Source organism: Misgurnus anguillicaudatus, chromosome 22 (assembly GCF_027580225.2).
Source record: "Misgurnus anguillicaudatus chromosome 22, ASM2758022v2, whole genome shotgun sequence".
Taxonomy (NCBI): Eukaryota; Metazoa; Chordata; class Actinopteri; order Cypriniformes; family Cobitidae; genus Misgurnus; species Misgurnus anguillicaudatus.
The window spans coordinates 23,099,786-23,116,645 of record NC_073358.2 but is presented as its reverse complement, the minus strand read 5'-3'; the positions used below and the strand labels follow the sequence as shown (position 1 = coordinate 23,116,645).

Below are 16,860 nucleotides of genomic sequence, written 5' to 3'. Positions count from 1 at the left end.
AACAGTGGGCATAAACGATGCCAATGCCCAATGAACTGCCCCACGTGACGCCGCGAAGCGCGGTGCTTTCTCGCGAAAACAGTATTCTCTTTTTGCGAGCGAACGCAAAAGGCCCCCCGGGGGAACGCAAAAGCCCTGCGAGGGAACGCAAAAAGCACTGCGAGGGAACGCAAAAGCACCGCGAGGGAACGCAAAAAGTCCCGCGAGGGAACGCAAAAAGCACTGCGTGGGAACGCAAAAGCACCGCGTGGGAACGCAAAAGCACCGCGTGGGAACGCAATAGTGTGGTCCAAAAACATCCACCAAAGTGACCCCTTACGGGCTCCGTATTATCATCTTTTTATATGATATATAGGTTATTTTCATTGCCATTAAAGTGCAATTACTGAACATAAACAGGAGCTTAATAAAAATGATCATTTTAGATTTTCATATGGAACTTATCTGTTTTTGCAAATCATCTCTACATTTATTATAATATATAATACATGTTTCTTTCAAATCAATCTTTATTCTTTTATTTTTATTCATTCATTCTTTAGGAAGGATTTAAATAAAATACAATCCCGTTTTTATTTGAATGTATTTTATACACATTAGTGAGGTGTCCGGATTTGTGGATAAATGCAGTCATTACATTATGCTGTTAAGTTTGATTAGTTGTGGGGAAATTATATGGAAATATGCAGATGTGAACGTGCTGTTTGTATGGTTTAACTTACATTAGGATTTGTATTGTAATCGCTTGCACAAGAGTGCATATGGCAAAAAAACTCGGACAGTGTGTGAAATGACCATTAATAGTGTTCAAATAGACATACTGTGACACTTACTTCAGGTTGGATCTTGAATTCCTGTACGCTGAGATGTCAGCTCGTTTAGTGAACAAAGCATGCATCACATTATGAAACTATTCTTTTTGACCTCTTGGATTGAAAACATAGACCGAACTTGAAGCCACGCATGATCTGCATCCGATAACTCACACAATGCACACGCGCCCTCATCTGCTTCTCCTGTCATCTACGCCGCGCGGCCGCGCGCGCTAAAAGGGTGACCGCGCGGTCGCGCGCTAAAGGGTGACGCAGCCTGTTTCGCGCAACTTTCGAACACGCCCTATAAACTTTAAAAATATATATATATTCATTAATTATTACCATTTGACAGTAGCGCAGTAACGCCGCCGAATGTAGCGAAGTAAAAGTACAGTTTTTTCACTAGAAATGTACTTGAGTAAGAGTAAAAGTACCCATCCTTAAATTTACTCTAAAAGTACTAGTTACCCGAAAAATGTACTCAAGTAAATGTAACGAAGTAAATGTAATTCGTTACTACCCACCTCTGAAAACATGCTTTGTCAAAAGTACTAAATTATGGAAGTAAGTACTTAACAGAATTTTTTATTGATTAAAAATATGTATGTTAATGTTACTTTTGTGAGGTAATGCCACAAGTGATGTAGTCGAAGTGATACACAAGATAATTCGAGTGGCATTCAAATACACTATGAATATAGGCGACTGTTATATAATAGATAATATAATAATTAGCAATGTAACACATAAATCAAAACACATTTAGATGTATGTGTTTTAAAACTTCACTAAAGAATGCAGGCTTAATGGACAACATAAATGAAACGCAAAGTAACCTTAAAAACAAATAAATTTGTATTTGAATGAAACAAGAACTTGTAACATAAACTGCTGTCAAAAAATATATATATAAACAAGACTGTTTTAATAAGCAATGTTTATCATAAAATAAATAAGTAAGCAACAATGCATTTATAACGACTGCTATAAGCAAACACCATCAAATTTTAATAAAAGACAAATACCTTTTGGAGGAGAAATCCAGCAGCTGTCAAGAGGAGCGAAATTCAAATGCTACGCATGAACGACTCGTGCAGTTCCACACGCGATGACTTGAGAGTGGGCATTATAATGTCACAATATCGAAGCGTCGTGCCAGGGTGACCTTGACAACAGAAATGCCTTCAGAGGTTACAAATATTAACTCTTTCTTTACCCGCCACTCACTAGTTATCTGGTCAATTAGAAGGCATCTTCTCCGAGCCAGTAACATAGATGCAGTAGGTGCCGCTGTTACCCTCCTTATAAAACAGCAAATTAAATAAAGTCACAGGGTCATTACCGGGTGTCTACATTATTTAAAAAAAATCACTAAGGAAAATGTATTTTCTCTTACACTTATATGTAGCTTATGCTACAGAACTAATATGTTGAACTAAAATATAATGAAATTAATTGTAAAAGTTTAATTTGACACTAGATTTAGGGGCGGTTTCCCGGACAGGGATTAGACTAGTCCTAGACTAAAACATTTTTAAGAGCTGTCCAAACTAAAAACAACTTACACTGACATATCTTAAAATACACCGGTGCCCTTTGTTTTGCCTCAAAATGCACACAGGTAATGTTTTAAGTATAAGGCATATTTGTTAAAACTAGTTATATTTCCTTATTAAACTAAGGCCTAGTCCTGGATTAAGATAATCCCTGTCCGGGAAACCGCCTCTATCTGTTTGACTGGTCAGTTAAATGTTTTTAATTTGTTTTACCTACATAAATACAGTCTTTACATTGAAACAAATACTTATTTACTTAATATTTTTGTCTTGTTTTCAGTACAGATTAATTTTCTTGATGAGCAAAATTACCTAATCTAGTTTTAGACAAAAAAACATAAAATTGTGCTTAAAACAAGCTAAAATTGGGTAAAAAAAACATCTTTAACTTTTTTCTTAAATTTTTTGTTGTTGCTTGTTTTAAGCCCAAATTCACTTAAATTTAATAATTTTTGTCTAAAAACTAGACTTATTTTCTTAGTTCATTTTGCTCATCAAGAAAATACATCTTGATTTAAGAATTAGATATTTGTGCTGGAAACAAGACAAAAATCCTAAAGTCATTTTTTATAGAAGTGTGTAGTGTACGGAGGTTTTGTCTCTGTCCAAGTATAATGTATGCAATTTTATAGTGTATTTAAAGTTTTAGTTTAACATCTAACAAGATCGAACAGTTAAACACAATCTTATAATAATTTTTGTAATAAAATAATAATATTTGTTAGAGGTTTCAAGAAGTAATTACATCAATTGCACTGAATTGTATTATGACCAGTGTGTCATGCCTCATGATGATGATGATTATATAATGTTTTTATTTTACGAATAAAGGTAATTTTAAGGCAAGAGGTTTTAACTTAATCTATAAAACATTTTTAAACATTATTATATGTACATTTTTAAGGGACAGAGAGGAAACTACATTTTTGAAGGACTTAAGCTCCTCTCCATCCACAAGGTTTGTTTAATTCTAGGTCACATTCTAATCAGCTAAAATTGTAGGTTTACATATCTACATTTTTAAAAAGCGGTCCAATTATGACACCGATTCGTAGACAGCTATTGCACAATTAAAAACCATTTTATAATAAAGACTCATTTGTCCAAACAGCACTCTGGTAGTAAGATTAATGTGAAACTTTCCAGCTCAAAACCAATCCACCACCCAACTGAGATGTTTGTCAGTATGCAGGGACATGCAACTTATCAGATTCACATGATAATGAATACTACCAACTAGATTTGGATAAATCCTACTCACCTCTGCTTGTGCAGTAATTGTAAAATAGGAAGTTTTTATTTCAGACAATTATCAAAAGCATGAAGAAAACTGATGTTGAGTGGCCCAATAAGAGTGCTGACCTTACCTGAACATCTGCGGAGACCTTGCTGTCCTTTGCTATTTTTAAACTAACCGGGTGATTCTCACGAAAACTTGGTTTTAAAAATGTCAAGCATGAAAATGTAAAAATTGCTTAAATTTACTTTTTTTCCCACCAGACATTGAAAAACAAAGTCTGGAGTAAATGGGAACGTTAATTTAAAAACTTTTACTTATTATTTAACACTTTTTGTAACATAATTTAAAAAATTAGTCCTAAAAAATCTCATTACCGCAACAGTCAGAAAACATCAACACTGACATATTTTCAAAATGACATGACAAACCTGAAAGAACATAATTTGGAGATTCTGCACATGTATTTAAAATCAAAGTATTATGCTTCTATTAATTAAATTAACATTTAATAAGCATCTGTTGCGGTAATGATAATCAAAACGTCGTGTAAGCATTCTGACAAGACAATATTTCAAATTAACTGTAAAAAAATGATCTTATCTGGTAGCCATCTTGAAGTAACTGGTCCATGTGCTTGGTCACTCAAAATCAAACTTTATTAAAATTCTCTATGTGTGCTTAAACTGTTCTCAAAAAGTGTTGCGGAGGATGAGAACATCAGGCATGGACACATCATTTTCCAAATTTTTCTTCATTATTATTATACATGAATATTCAGTAAATATTTTTTCTGTCATCTAAAGTAGTCTAGCAAAACATCCATTTATTTTTTTTCTTAATATTTTTGTGTTCATTTGATTAAATTACAACATAACGCATGTTCAAACACAGCCGGACACATTGCGGTAATGAGAATTTCAGCAGAAAATGAGATAAAGTTTACAATTATAAATTCTTATGTTGAAATCACACATTGTGCAAGGTAGAACACAGTATTGTGTTAATTCTGATGCTTTTTAATGTTACTATATTACACATTTTAAAGCTAAAATCATTAGTGCCGTGGTGTTTCAATGGTTTCGAGAGAATCACCCAACCTGGGACAAAATCAACGGGCAAGTATAGCTTAAATTATGTGCTGTAATTATTCCAAAAAGACTGACATAATATCTGTAAAACATGCTTTGTCAAAAATACTAAATTATGGAAGTAAGTACTTAACAGAATTTTTTATTGATTAAAAATATGTATGTTAATGTTACTTTTGTGAGGTAATGCCACAAGTGATGTAGTCGAAGTGATACACAAGATAATTCGAGTGGCATTAAAAAAAACTATGATTATAGGCGTCTGTTATATAATAGATAATATAATAATTAGCAATGTAACACATGAATCAAAACACATTTAGATGTACGTGTTTTAAAACTTCACTAAAGAATGCAGGCTGAATGGACAACATAAATGAAACACAAAGTAACCTTAAAAACAAATAAATTTGTATTTGAATGAAACAAGAACTTGTAACATAAACTGCTGTCAAAAAAAAAATATATATATATATAAACAAGACAAGTTTTAATAAGCAATGTTTATCATAAAATAAATAGAAATAAATAAGGCAGTCATTGGTAAACCTCAAGAAGAGCTCTGCATTGTCTTATCACATTTATGTGTGATACTTATGCATGGCAAAGGCCCCATAACAGAAATGTATGTTTGTGTTATTAGTCTTTCCCTTTATGAATAAAATTGAACAAACAAACAAAGTATTTAAAATAACAGTTCTTCAAAACACTGGAAAGACTTTAGTGCAGTAAACTTGAATAGCAGCAGTTGGATTTAAACGCACAGGTCAGAAATGGGAATCAATCTTCATCCACAACTTCAGTAAAGATGTCATCGAGGAAGAACTGGGAAACTGAAGCAGGCTCCTCATCACCATCCAAATCAGACTCATGCGGGTTACTGTGAGGTGACTAAAAAACAGAGGATGTCATTAAGAAAAACTCAATTAAATGTGTTAATCACGTCAAGCTTATATTCATTTTGGAAAAGGTATTAATGATAATATACACATTACAATGATTTGATTAAGATCCTAGTATGCACCTGGTAATCATCCAGTGGTCGGTAGGCTGAGGTAGATGCTCTGGCTGGGGATGAGGTAGGCGTGGAGCTATCTGCATCAATAGCCTTTATGTTCATGCGATTAAGGACAACCTTTGGCCAGGCACCTGGCGGCATGGCTGGCTCCTGAGCAGCATGTGACGCAAAGCCAGTCATTCTGCTTTCATAAAAAAATACACAACAGAACTAAATATAGTCATTTCTAAGTTAAAAAAATAAAATAAAAAAGAAGTGTCACTTGAAAAAACATCCTTACGCTTTAGACGGTTTCACATTGACTGGTGTGCTGTGATGCTTTGGTTGCAGGTTACGTTTGCAGATTTCCTCTAAAGATAGCCTTTCAAGCTGGATCCTGCATTCCGGAGGGATTTTCGGGGATTTTGTGGGAGTTTGAACTCTTGACTCTTTATTCTCTTTTGCTCGCTGAGGTGTTTTTGGGACAGCATGAGCTGACTTGAGCACATCGAGTTGATTTTTTGGAGATCTTTCGGGTGATCGTAGCGTCATCTGGAAAGTACCTTTAAGGAAACATCAGAATTACATCAGTGGCACAAAGTATTATGGAGGCCCAAACAATTATGTAAATACTTACTTTGCCTTCCTGGTGATTTTTTTGTTTGTGATGCTGGCGCTTTTTCTTTAAGTTTATCAACTGGTTTTTGTATGTCAGAGATGCTTCCTACTTGATGTTCCTTTGAAACAGACAATTGCATTGTCATCTGAATAATTATTTTACATTTATAAAGGAAATGTGTCATATTATTAATAACAATTATTAATAATTGTAAATAATTTTTATAATATTACACATGTGACTCAGCTAAAGTCATTTTTTGTGATTTACCGTTTTCTCCATTAATTCATCTAATGTAATAGACCATTCTGTGAAAATATAACCTTGATATCTTTAATACTTACCGAGTGAGAAGATTGAAATCAATATGTCCTCGTCTCATAAATATAAAAGTTTAGACCAGTGGCGGCCGGTGACTTCTTTTTTCGATGGCGCTCGATGTGAAGTTTGTCACAACATGTATGTAGCCCATCATGTGTGTGGTTCATAATTTCAAAATATGTGTTTGTCGCGTCGAGTTATCCTATGTGCATCACGTGTTTTGTCAAAATAAGTGCCTGCTGCAGACGCGTCAAAAGGGTTTGTGGTAAAAGAGACGCTTGCGTTGCCAGATACTCACATAATCTCATGTGTAATCAGAGTTTACTATTAAGTGAATGTCTTGCGTGTATTTTGTGAACTTGAGCGTCTCTTTTATCATAAACGGTTTTGACGCGTGTGCAGCAGGCACTTATTTTGACAAAACATGTGATGCACATGGTCACATGACGCAACAAACACATATTTTGAATTTGCGCCCCTCGAAAGAGCAGTCACGAGCCGGCACTGCTTTAGACTCGCATATTATCTACTATTGTCAATTATTATGAATTGGAGTTAATAGTTTAACATACTTTCTTGGCATTGTCAGATGTCCTCCTACATTCTGGTAGACTTACAGCATATTCCCTATCTTTGTGAGCGCCACTTGCACCAAATCCTTTCTGGTCTATGATGTGTTCTTCCTCAGAGACGGGCACAAACGCATCTGACAGCAACATGTGGGAAACTCCTTCACACCAGTTCTCAATTTCATTCGAGTCTACTGGAAGCATATCACTTTTGAGAGACCATTCATCCTCAGCTTGAGTGTCCAGGGACTGAGCTGTTGGTGTAATTGTGCAATCTGTCATTACCAAAAATATATATTTTATTGGTAACACTACAATAAGGTTGTATTTGTTAACAATTAGTTAATGCATTAGCTAACATGAAGTAACAATGAACTTCTACAGCATTTATTAATCTTACACTGCAAAAAATGACTTTCTTAAGGAGCCCCTAAGGGGACATGGTGCAAAAATTAAATAAAGTTTAGTTTTGCAAGCACATGTTAAACTATCGCATGCGCACATGAAAGCGAAAGTTTCACGTGAGCATTCGAAACTAAATTTTTAAAAAATTCTGCACATGAAGGTTTCGCGTGAGCACATGAAAGTTTTACGTGAGCACATGAAACTAAACTTTAGATTTTTTTACTCCAATGTCACCTTAGGGCTTGGTACTTTCCTACTTAGTGTTTTTGTCTTGTTTTCAGTAAAAAAATAACAAAAAATTCTTAAATTAAGATTTAAGAATATTTTTCTTGAATTAAGTGTTTATGAAAAAAAACTTAAGAAACTTTTTCTTATTCTATTGGCAGATTTTTTTCGCTTGTTTTGAGCAATAATTTACTTAAAGTTGATATTTTTTGCCTAAAAACTAGACTTATTTTCCTTGGTCATTTTGCTTATCAAGAAAATACCTCTTAATTTAAGTCTTAATATAAATTTTAATTTAAGATTTTTTAAGAATTTTCAGATATTTTTACTGAAAACAAGACAAAAACACTTAGTAGGAAAGTCACTTTTTGCAGTGTAGTTCACTTTAATTTAAGAATTTACAAATACATTATGAAATCATGCCTTTTTAACATTCGTTAATGCACCATGAACTAACATGAATAAACGTATTGACATTAACTAACATTAACAAGAATTAATACATGTTGAAAAACTATATTGCTCATTGTTTGTTAATGCATTTACTAATGTTTACTAATGCAACCTTATTATAAAGTGTTACCATTTTATTTTATAATATAAGATCAAATTTCTATTCTTTAATAAAAATTCAAACCTCTCCTGCAGGAAGGTATATTCTGCTCCGCAGATCGACTTGCCGTTACAACTTTTCTTTTCGTATCTGGTCTTTCAGTAACCGACTTCACAACCTGTGGCAGTAGATTCTCAATCAGTCTTTAACTAATTCTCAATATTTTTTAAACAACATTAGTAGTGGTCGACCTGTCAAAACTCATGAACAAAGTGCATTTTTCAGATGCGTCTTGAAAACTAACCAACAAGGCCTCTTGGTGAAATTGGCTACTTGCCGTCTCGTGACTCTCGTCGAGTACAGGAACGAATATATCCGAAAGCACCGTGTGAGAAACACCCTCACACGTTTCCCCAGTATCCAATGATTTAGTGTATGACCGATCAGCACTATGATGAAATGACAAAACAGTGTGAAGGTTAAGAGTTCATGTCTTTATCCAAAGATTACGTGATTGAGGAAAAAAGCTCTTACCAGGATAAAGTCTCCTTGACTTCACTTCCACAAGAAGTTGAAATTTTCGTTGAGCTTTCACTTTCTTCCGAATTTGACTGAAGATTATAAACATCTCGTTGTTTCGATGGTGAGGTTGACTCTCCACTTCTCTTTTTGGGAAAAATCATCTTTACCTTTAGTAGGCCTTGAAGCAAATGGGAACAATGAAAATTAACCAGAAAGTCCTATAAAAAGCATCAGATTTTTTCTAATGCAACAATGCAACGTCACCTTTTTTTGTGGCCATTCTCCTTTTAGGTGACACAAATGGTGTCGCATTTTTTAACTCTGACACAGCACAAAATGTGCTGGAGAAGTCTGGATGCTCTTTGACCTGAAGACAAAATGTGCTTTATATATACAGAGACAAAACATTCTGTGTTATGCTTGGTTTACAAATCTGTCACGCCATTCAAAAACCAACCTGGGATCTTTTTGCTTCATGAGAGCTTTCCTCTCTAACAGTCATTATTTCTTGGGTCAAATCATCTTCCACTCCCTCAGAGACAGGGACGAATATATCATCCAACATCATGTGTGAAACAGGCTCATGCTCCTCTGCCTCCTGGTCTTCTTCATTTGTGAGGTTCTGTTGTTTCTCTATAGCGCAGACATTCGGGTCTTCACATGACTGCAGATGGACAGATGGACTTTCACTCTTCATATAAACCTCATCTTTCTTTTCTTCAGTAACCATATTAGGTAACACCTTCCCTGTCGTCTCCTCCACAGGTTGTGTTTCAGCACTGTGAAAATACATTAAGCTATAATTATCATATTATCCTTCCTTACTCTACTGGTTCAAGGAGATTCATTGAGATGACTGTCTTACTATATTGATGTCATTGCATCAGTGAGTCTTGTAAGCTGTTGCTTCGTCTTTATGACTTTGTCAGGTAAGGTCAGCATTGCGCCTGAATCTTCTGATAAATTATCATAGAGATCTTCCTGTTCAGTTCTTTCTTCCACTTTATCAATCTCTTTTTTTATCTGAGGTTGTAAGGTCTGATTAGACTTGATGTCAGGTTGCTTCTGTCTTGAAGATTCCTTTGTAGTCCACGTGCCTTGAGAAAATGTAAAAAAAATGAATAAATCAATCCTCAACACCATTTATTAGTAAATTCATATTAAAAGTAAAATAATACTTTATTTTACAGTCAAGTTTTACATGTACAACTTACTGTGTAACCGAGAACGAGGTAGCAGCCATAACCCGAACTACAATGTAAAAATTCCTTCACTGATATGCTCACACAAAAATCGCTGCAAAAGATGCTTTCCAACAGGTTTTATCAAAGTTTTTGTCCATCTCCATTGACTTGTATTAGATGTGCTGTGAGGTACGGTATTACTCCGCGCCGGGAACGTTGTTTGTATTCTTGCAATTGGCAAAGGCGGATTATCGCCACCAACTGGGCTGGAGTGTCTATTATTCAAGCTCTCAACAGAAGAATGTACGGGTGTGAAGCGTTTGGAAAAATAGGTCCACAAGTTTACAACGAATGCTAAAACACCTTTTGGAAAGCATCTGTTGCAGCGATTTTTGTGTGAGCATACCAGTGAACACCCCTGACCACTCGGTGGGTTTCGCGTTTTTGTAAACGAAAGTTTAATGCATTTTAGGAAGGATTGTTTCAGTGCAACTATAAACCCATTGTAGAGGCGGGAGGTGAAACAAAAATACACCCAAAAATTCTCAGGCCAGCATCAAATGTCCAAATTTCAGTCAAAACCGTTCTATTTCATCATAAACAATCTGAAAACAGGGTTTTAAGTGTAAAATACCAAACTTGTCCTTTAAAAACGTGAATCGGACAATAGGTGCTCTTTAAACTTAAAGCTGCGGTCGGCAAGATATTTTTGATCATATTTACTAAAACCGACACAATGCTCCGATAGAACAACATAAATTAGACTGTTTAAGAAAAAAATCCTCGCTTCTAGCTCCACCTAGAGCCTGTTATTTGGTTTACAAAAATCCACCGCTCCCGTTTCATCTGGTCTAATCAGCGCAGGCCGGTTCATCTGGTCCAATCAGCACAGGGTTGTGTAAAATCTGCCTGTCAATCACAGTTCCTGCACGCACCACAGATCCCTCTCGCACGAGTTACAATATCACATGCATCCGCCTGAAGTTTACAGGTGTGTTGGATTGAACACAGTGTGATGGCGGAGAGAATATTCACTAACAAACTTCCGATTCCTCGGAGCTAGGAAAACAACTAATGAAAAGAAGAAAACAAAGATGCCGACCGTGCCCGCAATAAAACTAGGATCAATATCGGATCATCATTTGAAAGGTGAAGAAATCTACGAGATTTTAAAGGGTACAAGCTGGATGCAGAGCTCACATTTCTTATCGACAGGTAATTGTGCTTTAACCATTGATTGTATTTCTGAGTGTTATGTAAGTAATCTAAGTATGCTTGCTAAGTATACATTCACAAAAAATACTGGTGCACACGCACTGACAAGGATGAGCTTGAAGGGAGGTTGCTCGGTGTGAGTGTGGGAGGGGCATGAAAATTGTAAACATTCGAAATCATCTCAATCTCCCAGAGTTGCCAACGGCAGCTTTAAAAATAAGTTCAATAAGAAATTTTTCACAGTGTATTACCCAAATTACCTTTTTCGCCGCCATTGACGAGTTATATCGTCAATTTAGAGAAACCGCATCCTTTCCAATGACGAGAATTTCCGGCTTTCCGCAATACCGCAACTTTTAAAACCCGGAAGTATCACCCTAGGGCAAGCAGCTGCATGTCCGTGTATGTTTTGAAGATCGCTCTTCATCTGATCTTTATCAAAAGTCTATCACAAAAATGTAATTATCATTGCTTTTTGCTATAAATGTTGTGTTTTTTTTAAACCTACACATATTTTAGAGGTGATAAAAAGAAAACTAATGAAGGTATGATAAAAAAAATGTGTTTGTTTGTTTGAAAGCAAAGGGTTTGTTCTTTGTATGTTTACATATATTGTATGTTTATATATTTAAAGAACATTATTTTCTAGACGGCATTAAACATTTGTGAAAATCATGTTTTTATAAAAAACCCCTGCGTTGAAAGAGTTAATGTGGCTTACTTATTTTATTCTGTATTATTTGGCTATGTACATTGTAAATGGACTACAAGTCGGTGTAGAGTAAAATAAAGTGCAACCGACTTTGCAACTCACGTATCTTACTTATAAAGGGTTCTGTCCCATCTTGAGATGCCGATGTCACATCTGATGCTTCAGGCTCTTTAGAAACATCTGCCGAATTTTCCTTCTGTGAACACCGGTAATACTACACTGTTAAGGTTGTGTGTGGTATGGAAATACATACAGTGCTATTCTGTTTAAACATAATTGAAAATGGCTTACTTGATCATTAACTGTAGAGAGAAGTCTCCTATTCTCAAAAGCCTTCAGAAGTCTGGTGTCATCCATGTCTCCAGAGGCAAGCGCAAAGGCATCAACCAAAACCAAGTGTGAAGAACCTCCACAAGGGTCTTCAACTCCTTCCTTGGACTCCTCAATGTCAGTGTTGTGTAAATCAGGTACATCTGATACATTTTTCACCTGTGAAATAAAACACTTGAATAAGAAAAAACAAAGGTGCACTGTATATAAACATGGTTTGCTTTATCTTAGAACAGACTCTAACTTACTGAAAGATCAAGAGCAGTATCATTGCCCATTAGGATATCAGTATTGAAAATATTTTTCCACTTTATGTGAATATCTTCTTTTATGTCTTCAGAAGCTGGCAGACTGGTAGTCGACAACACACTGCCATGCCCTGGATGCGTTTCTCTCTCACTTTCTTCAAGATCTGAGTGAATGTTGTGAAAGCCAACAGTTTCCTGTGAAGATGTTTTCTGATTGGACTCTATCTCGACTTGTTTTGCTGCAGTATTTGATGTTGGTAAATGAACACTGGCTGTTGATTTCTGCATGAGAGTGCATTTAGATGGGCCAGCTTTTGAGGGCCCAGCCTTCATGCATGGCCTTAGGTTTGGCTTCACCTTTATCCTGCCTTGAGAAAGAAATCAGAAAAAACTTTACTTGCGCTTGCTAGAACACCAGTTTATGTTATTAAAGTTGTAAAGATCAAAAAGTTAAATTTAAAATGGAAAATCTCATACTTCTCCTTTGAGACGAAGCCTTTGTTTCTGTAGATTCTGACGGCTTCTTATCTAACTGCACCACTTCGGTAACATCTGTTGGCTTTAGCCAAAAGTGAAAGGTTTGAATGTGAATGCGGTTACAATACATAAACTACAACAATATGTACATAATACGTACCACAGAAGCGTTACGTGAGAGGATTTCCTGGCTCCCTTGTAGATCCAATGAGGTGTCTACATCAAAGCTGCTTTTCTGCGAGGATATCAATTGTAAACTGGCATCATGCCCTGAATCAGGAATAGACGAATGATCCACCACCTTCTGAGAGACACTGCTAACATGCTTCTCGATCTCTTCTGCTTTCATGTGTAGAAGTGAACTAAAAGCCCATTGGGAAAAAATACTGATTAGTGTTCAATAAAAAAAAAGTTCACGTAAATTTATTCTGTTTATGAAAGTAAGCAAACCTGGAATCGTTTAATGTGGAGGGAATCGACTGTGACTGGTCTGAGGCCAGATGAGGTGTCAAAACTTCTGCTGGGTGCAGGTCATAAGAGGACATGTCCTGGGGCCCAAAGGAAGCTTCATGAAATAGCTGAGAGGTGGGAATCTCATACAGGGTTAAAATAAAAGTGGGCTCCTCCTCTGTCTGGTTATCTATGAAATAAAAGTTTGGCAAGTCTGTAATATTTGTATTTGATTTAATTTTTACTGTAATTTTAGTGTAACTGGTGTTACCTGACTCCATTGAATCCTTTATTTCCAATTCTGCGTCTCCTTTCAAAGGGGCAATCAAATCCTGACAGAAAACATTCGTCAGTTTTAAAGGCTTAATTTTTTATTACTGGACGTAGAACATAAACATTTGATGTTTAAGAGGATTTCTGACCTCAGAAGCTTTTGACAGGTCTTGCCGTACTGAATCTGTGTTTAAAGGTTGCATCTCCCCCACATAGTTCACATCCTTACTATCTTCAGCCGAAAACAGCATCCTAAAGCAGCATTTAAATGAGTTTGAGTCTTTCTGCACATTCTTTTACCACACCCTTACTTTTAACATTATTAAAAATGCATAATAAAACTTGAACGTGTACATACGTGTTCATATCACATGTATTGCTTGAATATGCAGTGGGGTCATCAGAAAAAGATGCACTAAGAACTTCTGGTGAAATCTGACTGTGTGTTTCAGTCGATGCTACTATTGCATCAGTGAAAACCGGGTCTATGAGAAACAGCATGCAAAACAGAATTAAAAGGACAAACTTTTAACACTAAGCAAGGGTTTTGAGTGAGTTTTATGGGGCGGTTTCCCAAACAGGGCTTACCTTAGTCCCAGACTAAAATGCATGTTTGAGCCATCTTAATTTAGAAACAGCTTGTATTGACTTATATCAGTGCCATCAAAATGCACACTAGTATTGTTTTTTGTAAGGTTTGTTTGTAAAAACTCCTTAAATGTCCTAATATACTTAAAGGGACACTCCCCATTGCCCATTTTCCAGCTCCCCTAGAGTTAAACATTTTATTTTTACAGTTTTGGAATCCATTCAGCTGATCTCCGGGTCTGGCAGTACCACTTTTAGCATAGCTTAGCATAATCCATTAAATCTGATTAGATCGTTAGCATCTGGGTCAAAAATGAACAAATAGTTCCGATATTTTTCCTATTTAAAACTTGACTCTTCTGTAGTTAGATTGTGTACGACAGCAAAGTCCTTGATTATTACCCTGGAATGAGAGTATAAGTTCCTAGTCATATCAATGGACTGTGCTGAGCTATGCTAAAAGTGGTACCGCCAGACCCAGAGATCAGCTGAATGGATTCCAAAAAGGTAAAAATCAAATGTTTAACTCTAGAGGAGCTGGAAAATGAGCATATTTTTAAAAAAAAGTGGAGTGTCCCTTTAAGGCCTAGTCCTGGATATATCTGAACCTTGTCTGGGAAACCACCCCTACAGTTTATGGATTCAATGACTTAAAAAGAAAGAAAAATAAATAAGCCCACTTGTTTCTATCTTTCCTGTGGCAGTGTTTTCCAATGAAACTGATGGACCTGAAGTTGGTTTTGTGCCAAGTACATGGACAGGAGTCAGCGGGTCCTTAGCTTCTTCACACTTCTGCAAATTAACCTCACATGACACCAGCTTATCCTCTGTGGAGATGTCCTTCATGCTTAAATCCGGTTCACAATGCATCGCTTTAGCAGGGCTCTGACATCCTGACTCATCGGCAATCTCACTTATAGAATCTAAACAAGGATTAGATCATTAGTAGCAACACTAATCATCTACATAAACATTCTGGATTTTAATCAAATGTCCCACCTTCATGAGGTTCTCTGGTCTGTTGAGAGTTGACCATGATTTGGGATGCCTGTCTCAAGTATGGTATGGGTTTACTCTGCCACTCTGGAATAATGCTTTGTTGAGCAGAAACTACTGAACCCTCAGCAGATTGTCTAAAAAATATGACATCAGAAATCCCAGGCATTACACAACACATTTTTGTCTCTATTATTTTGCTCTTTATACAGTATGTTTAACAGTGCACACCTGGTTGGAGTAGCCCCCTTCAACTCAAGAGGTTCTTCAGTCATTGTTTCTGAATCTGAATCGCAGTCCTCCAGATCAGTTACTTGTTCTGTTTTCTTACAGGTCTGAGCTGGATCAATTTCAAGCTGCCCTTCACTTTCCGGAACATCTGTAAAAAGTGATCGCTTGCTGAAATTAAGTTTAATTAATGCTTTTTTATGTGTAATAAGACAGAGTCTTTTTTCGCACCTTCATCTGATGGTGTGGTGAGGAGATGATCTGGTTTCTCAAGGAAGGACAAAATGTCCTGAACAACTTTGACATTCACCGTTGGAGTTTCTTCTTTAGAGAAGAGTTACAAAATGAAGTGAATTATAGAAGCAAAACACAAATGATACACTAAGGCTATGTTTACACGACAACGACGTAGTGTAAAATGGAAAAAAATTTGTTTGCGTTTATGAAACACTTTCATGTACACATGACAACGCTGTAAAAATGATTTTACCTTGTAAAGAAACACTGCAAGCCTATGCACATTCACACTCTTCTACAAAGCAATAAATACAAACAATCAAGATGTCAAAAGCATTCAGCTCTGTTTAGGTTTATTACTACTACAAGTGGCCCTGGGCTATACCGGTGTTATCACAGATTCACGTGTTTTTATAATTTACATAAAGACGCCAAGGCATCATTATCAAAAATTTGTACTTTGAAACCCATCTTCAAAAATGTGTGTTTTAAAGACCCCAAAGGCTGTCGTCGTGTAAACGAAAAGCCAAACCGCATAAAAACGTTCCCGTTTTATGGTTGAAATCGTTGTCGTGTAAGCGGCCCCTAAAACTAAGAAATTCTTACCATCTGATGTAAAGGAAAGATTGTCATCTGTTATTTGGACATCATCCTGGAACTATGAAAAAGACATTTGCTGAAAGTGAAATACTGTGTTTGCTTGGTTATCCCATCAAACCATCAGATGACTTACACTCACCTTCTCATCCAGAATTTCCTGAGTTTCACTAGATGTGGGTTGTTCCTCCAGACTGTCCAGGCTTTTATTCAAGGCATTCGTTGTTTCTTCTACAGGTAATACAGGTACAGATTAATTCAAGGCAACACGGTTTACCTTAGACTAAACAGTATTTTCCAATAAATTTTTAGCGAAGAATTCCCACATGCACCAAAACTGACATGAATTATTGGGGAGGGGGTCCTAATGGTACTTCATGCATTCTGACTTATTGACACTCTTATTAAAGGTCAC

At 36.1% G+C, this 16,860-nt stretch overlaps 1 protein-coding gene across 8 annotated transcripts in view; it reads right to left on the bottom strand.

Moving 5' to 3' along the window:
- Positions 1 to 4,367: 4,367 nt before the first annotated feature.
- Positions 4,368 to 16,860, bottom strand: part of bdp1 (BDP1 general transcription factor IIIB subunit) — a 30,121-nt gene continuing 17,628 nt past the window's right edge. For 3 of the 8 annotated variants that reach the window (XM_073860463.1, XM_073860465.1, XM_073860466.1), the window contains exons 21-46: positions 16,588 to 16,676; positions 16,455 to 16,506; positions 15,843 to 15,935; positions 15,615 to 15,762; positions 15,387 to 15,520; positions 15,068 to 15,310; positions 14,158 to 14,284; positions 13,949 to 14,051; positions 13,798 to 13,858; positions 13,527 to 13,716; positions 13,237 to 13,438; positions 13,077 to 13,158; positions 12,600 to 12,967; positions 12,313 to 12,510; positions 12,124 to 12,217; positions 9,776 to 10,007; positions 9,368 to 9,689; positions 9,175 to 9,277; positions 8,923 to 9,088; positions 8,693 to 8,837; positions 8,473 to 8,566; positions 7,209 to 7,459; positions 6,334 to 6,433; positions 5,998 to 6,259; positions 5,724 to 5,901; positions 4,369 to 5,590 (exon numbers count right to left, since the gene is read on the bottom strand). In XM_073860463.1, coding sequence (XP_073716564.1) covers positions 5,480 to 5,590; positions 5,724 to 5,901; positions 5,998 to 6,259; positions 6,334 to 6,433; positions 7,209 to 7,459; positions 8,473 to 8,566; positions 8,693 to 8,837; positions 8,923 to 9,088; positions 9,175 to 9,277; positions 9,368 to 9,689; positions 9,776 to 10,007; positions 12,124 to 12,217; positions 12,313 to 12,510; positions 12,600 to 12,967; positions 13,077 to 13,158; positions 13,237 to 13,438; positions 13,527 to 13,716; positions 13,798 to 13,858; positions 13,949 to 14,051; positions 14,158 to 14,284; positions 15,068 to 15,310; positions 15,387 to 15,520; positions 15,615 to 15,762; positions 15,843 to 15,935; positions 16,455 to 16,506; positions 16,588 to 16,676 — 4,148 coding nt within the window. In that variant the 3' untranslated portion in view covers positions 4,369 to 5,479. Of the gene's footprint in view, positions 5,591 to 5,723; positions 5,902 to 5,997; positions 6,260 to 6,333; positions 6,434 to 7,208; positions 7,460 to 8,472; positions 8,567 to 8,692; positions 8,838 to 8,922; positions 9,089 to 9,174; positions 9,278 to 9,367; positions 9,690 to 9,775; positions 10,008 to 12,123; positions 12,218 to 12,312; positions 12,511 to 12,599; positions 12,968 to 13,076; positions 13,159 to 13,236; positions 13,439 to 13,526; positions 13,717 to 13,797; positions 13,859 to 13,948; positions 14,052 to 14,157; positions 14,285 to 15,067; positions 15,311 to 15,386; positions 15,521 to 15,614; positions 15,763 to 15,842; positions 15,936 to 16,454; positions 16,507 to 16,587; positions 16,677 to 16,860 lie in introns of all 8 variants that reach the window. The other 5 variants (XM_073860467.1, XM_073860469.1, XM_073860468.1 and 2 more) reach the window with 5 other exon arrangements.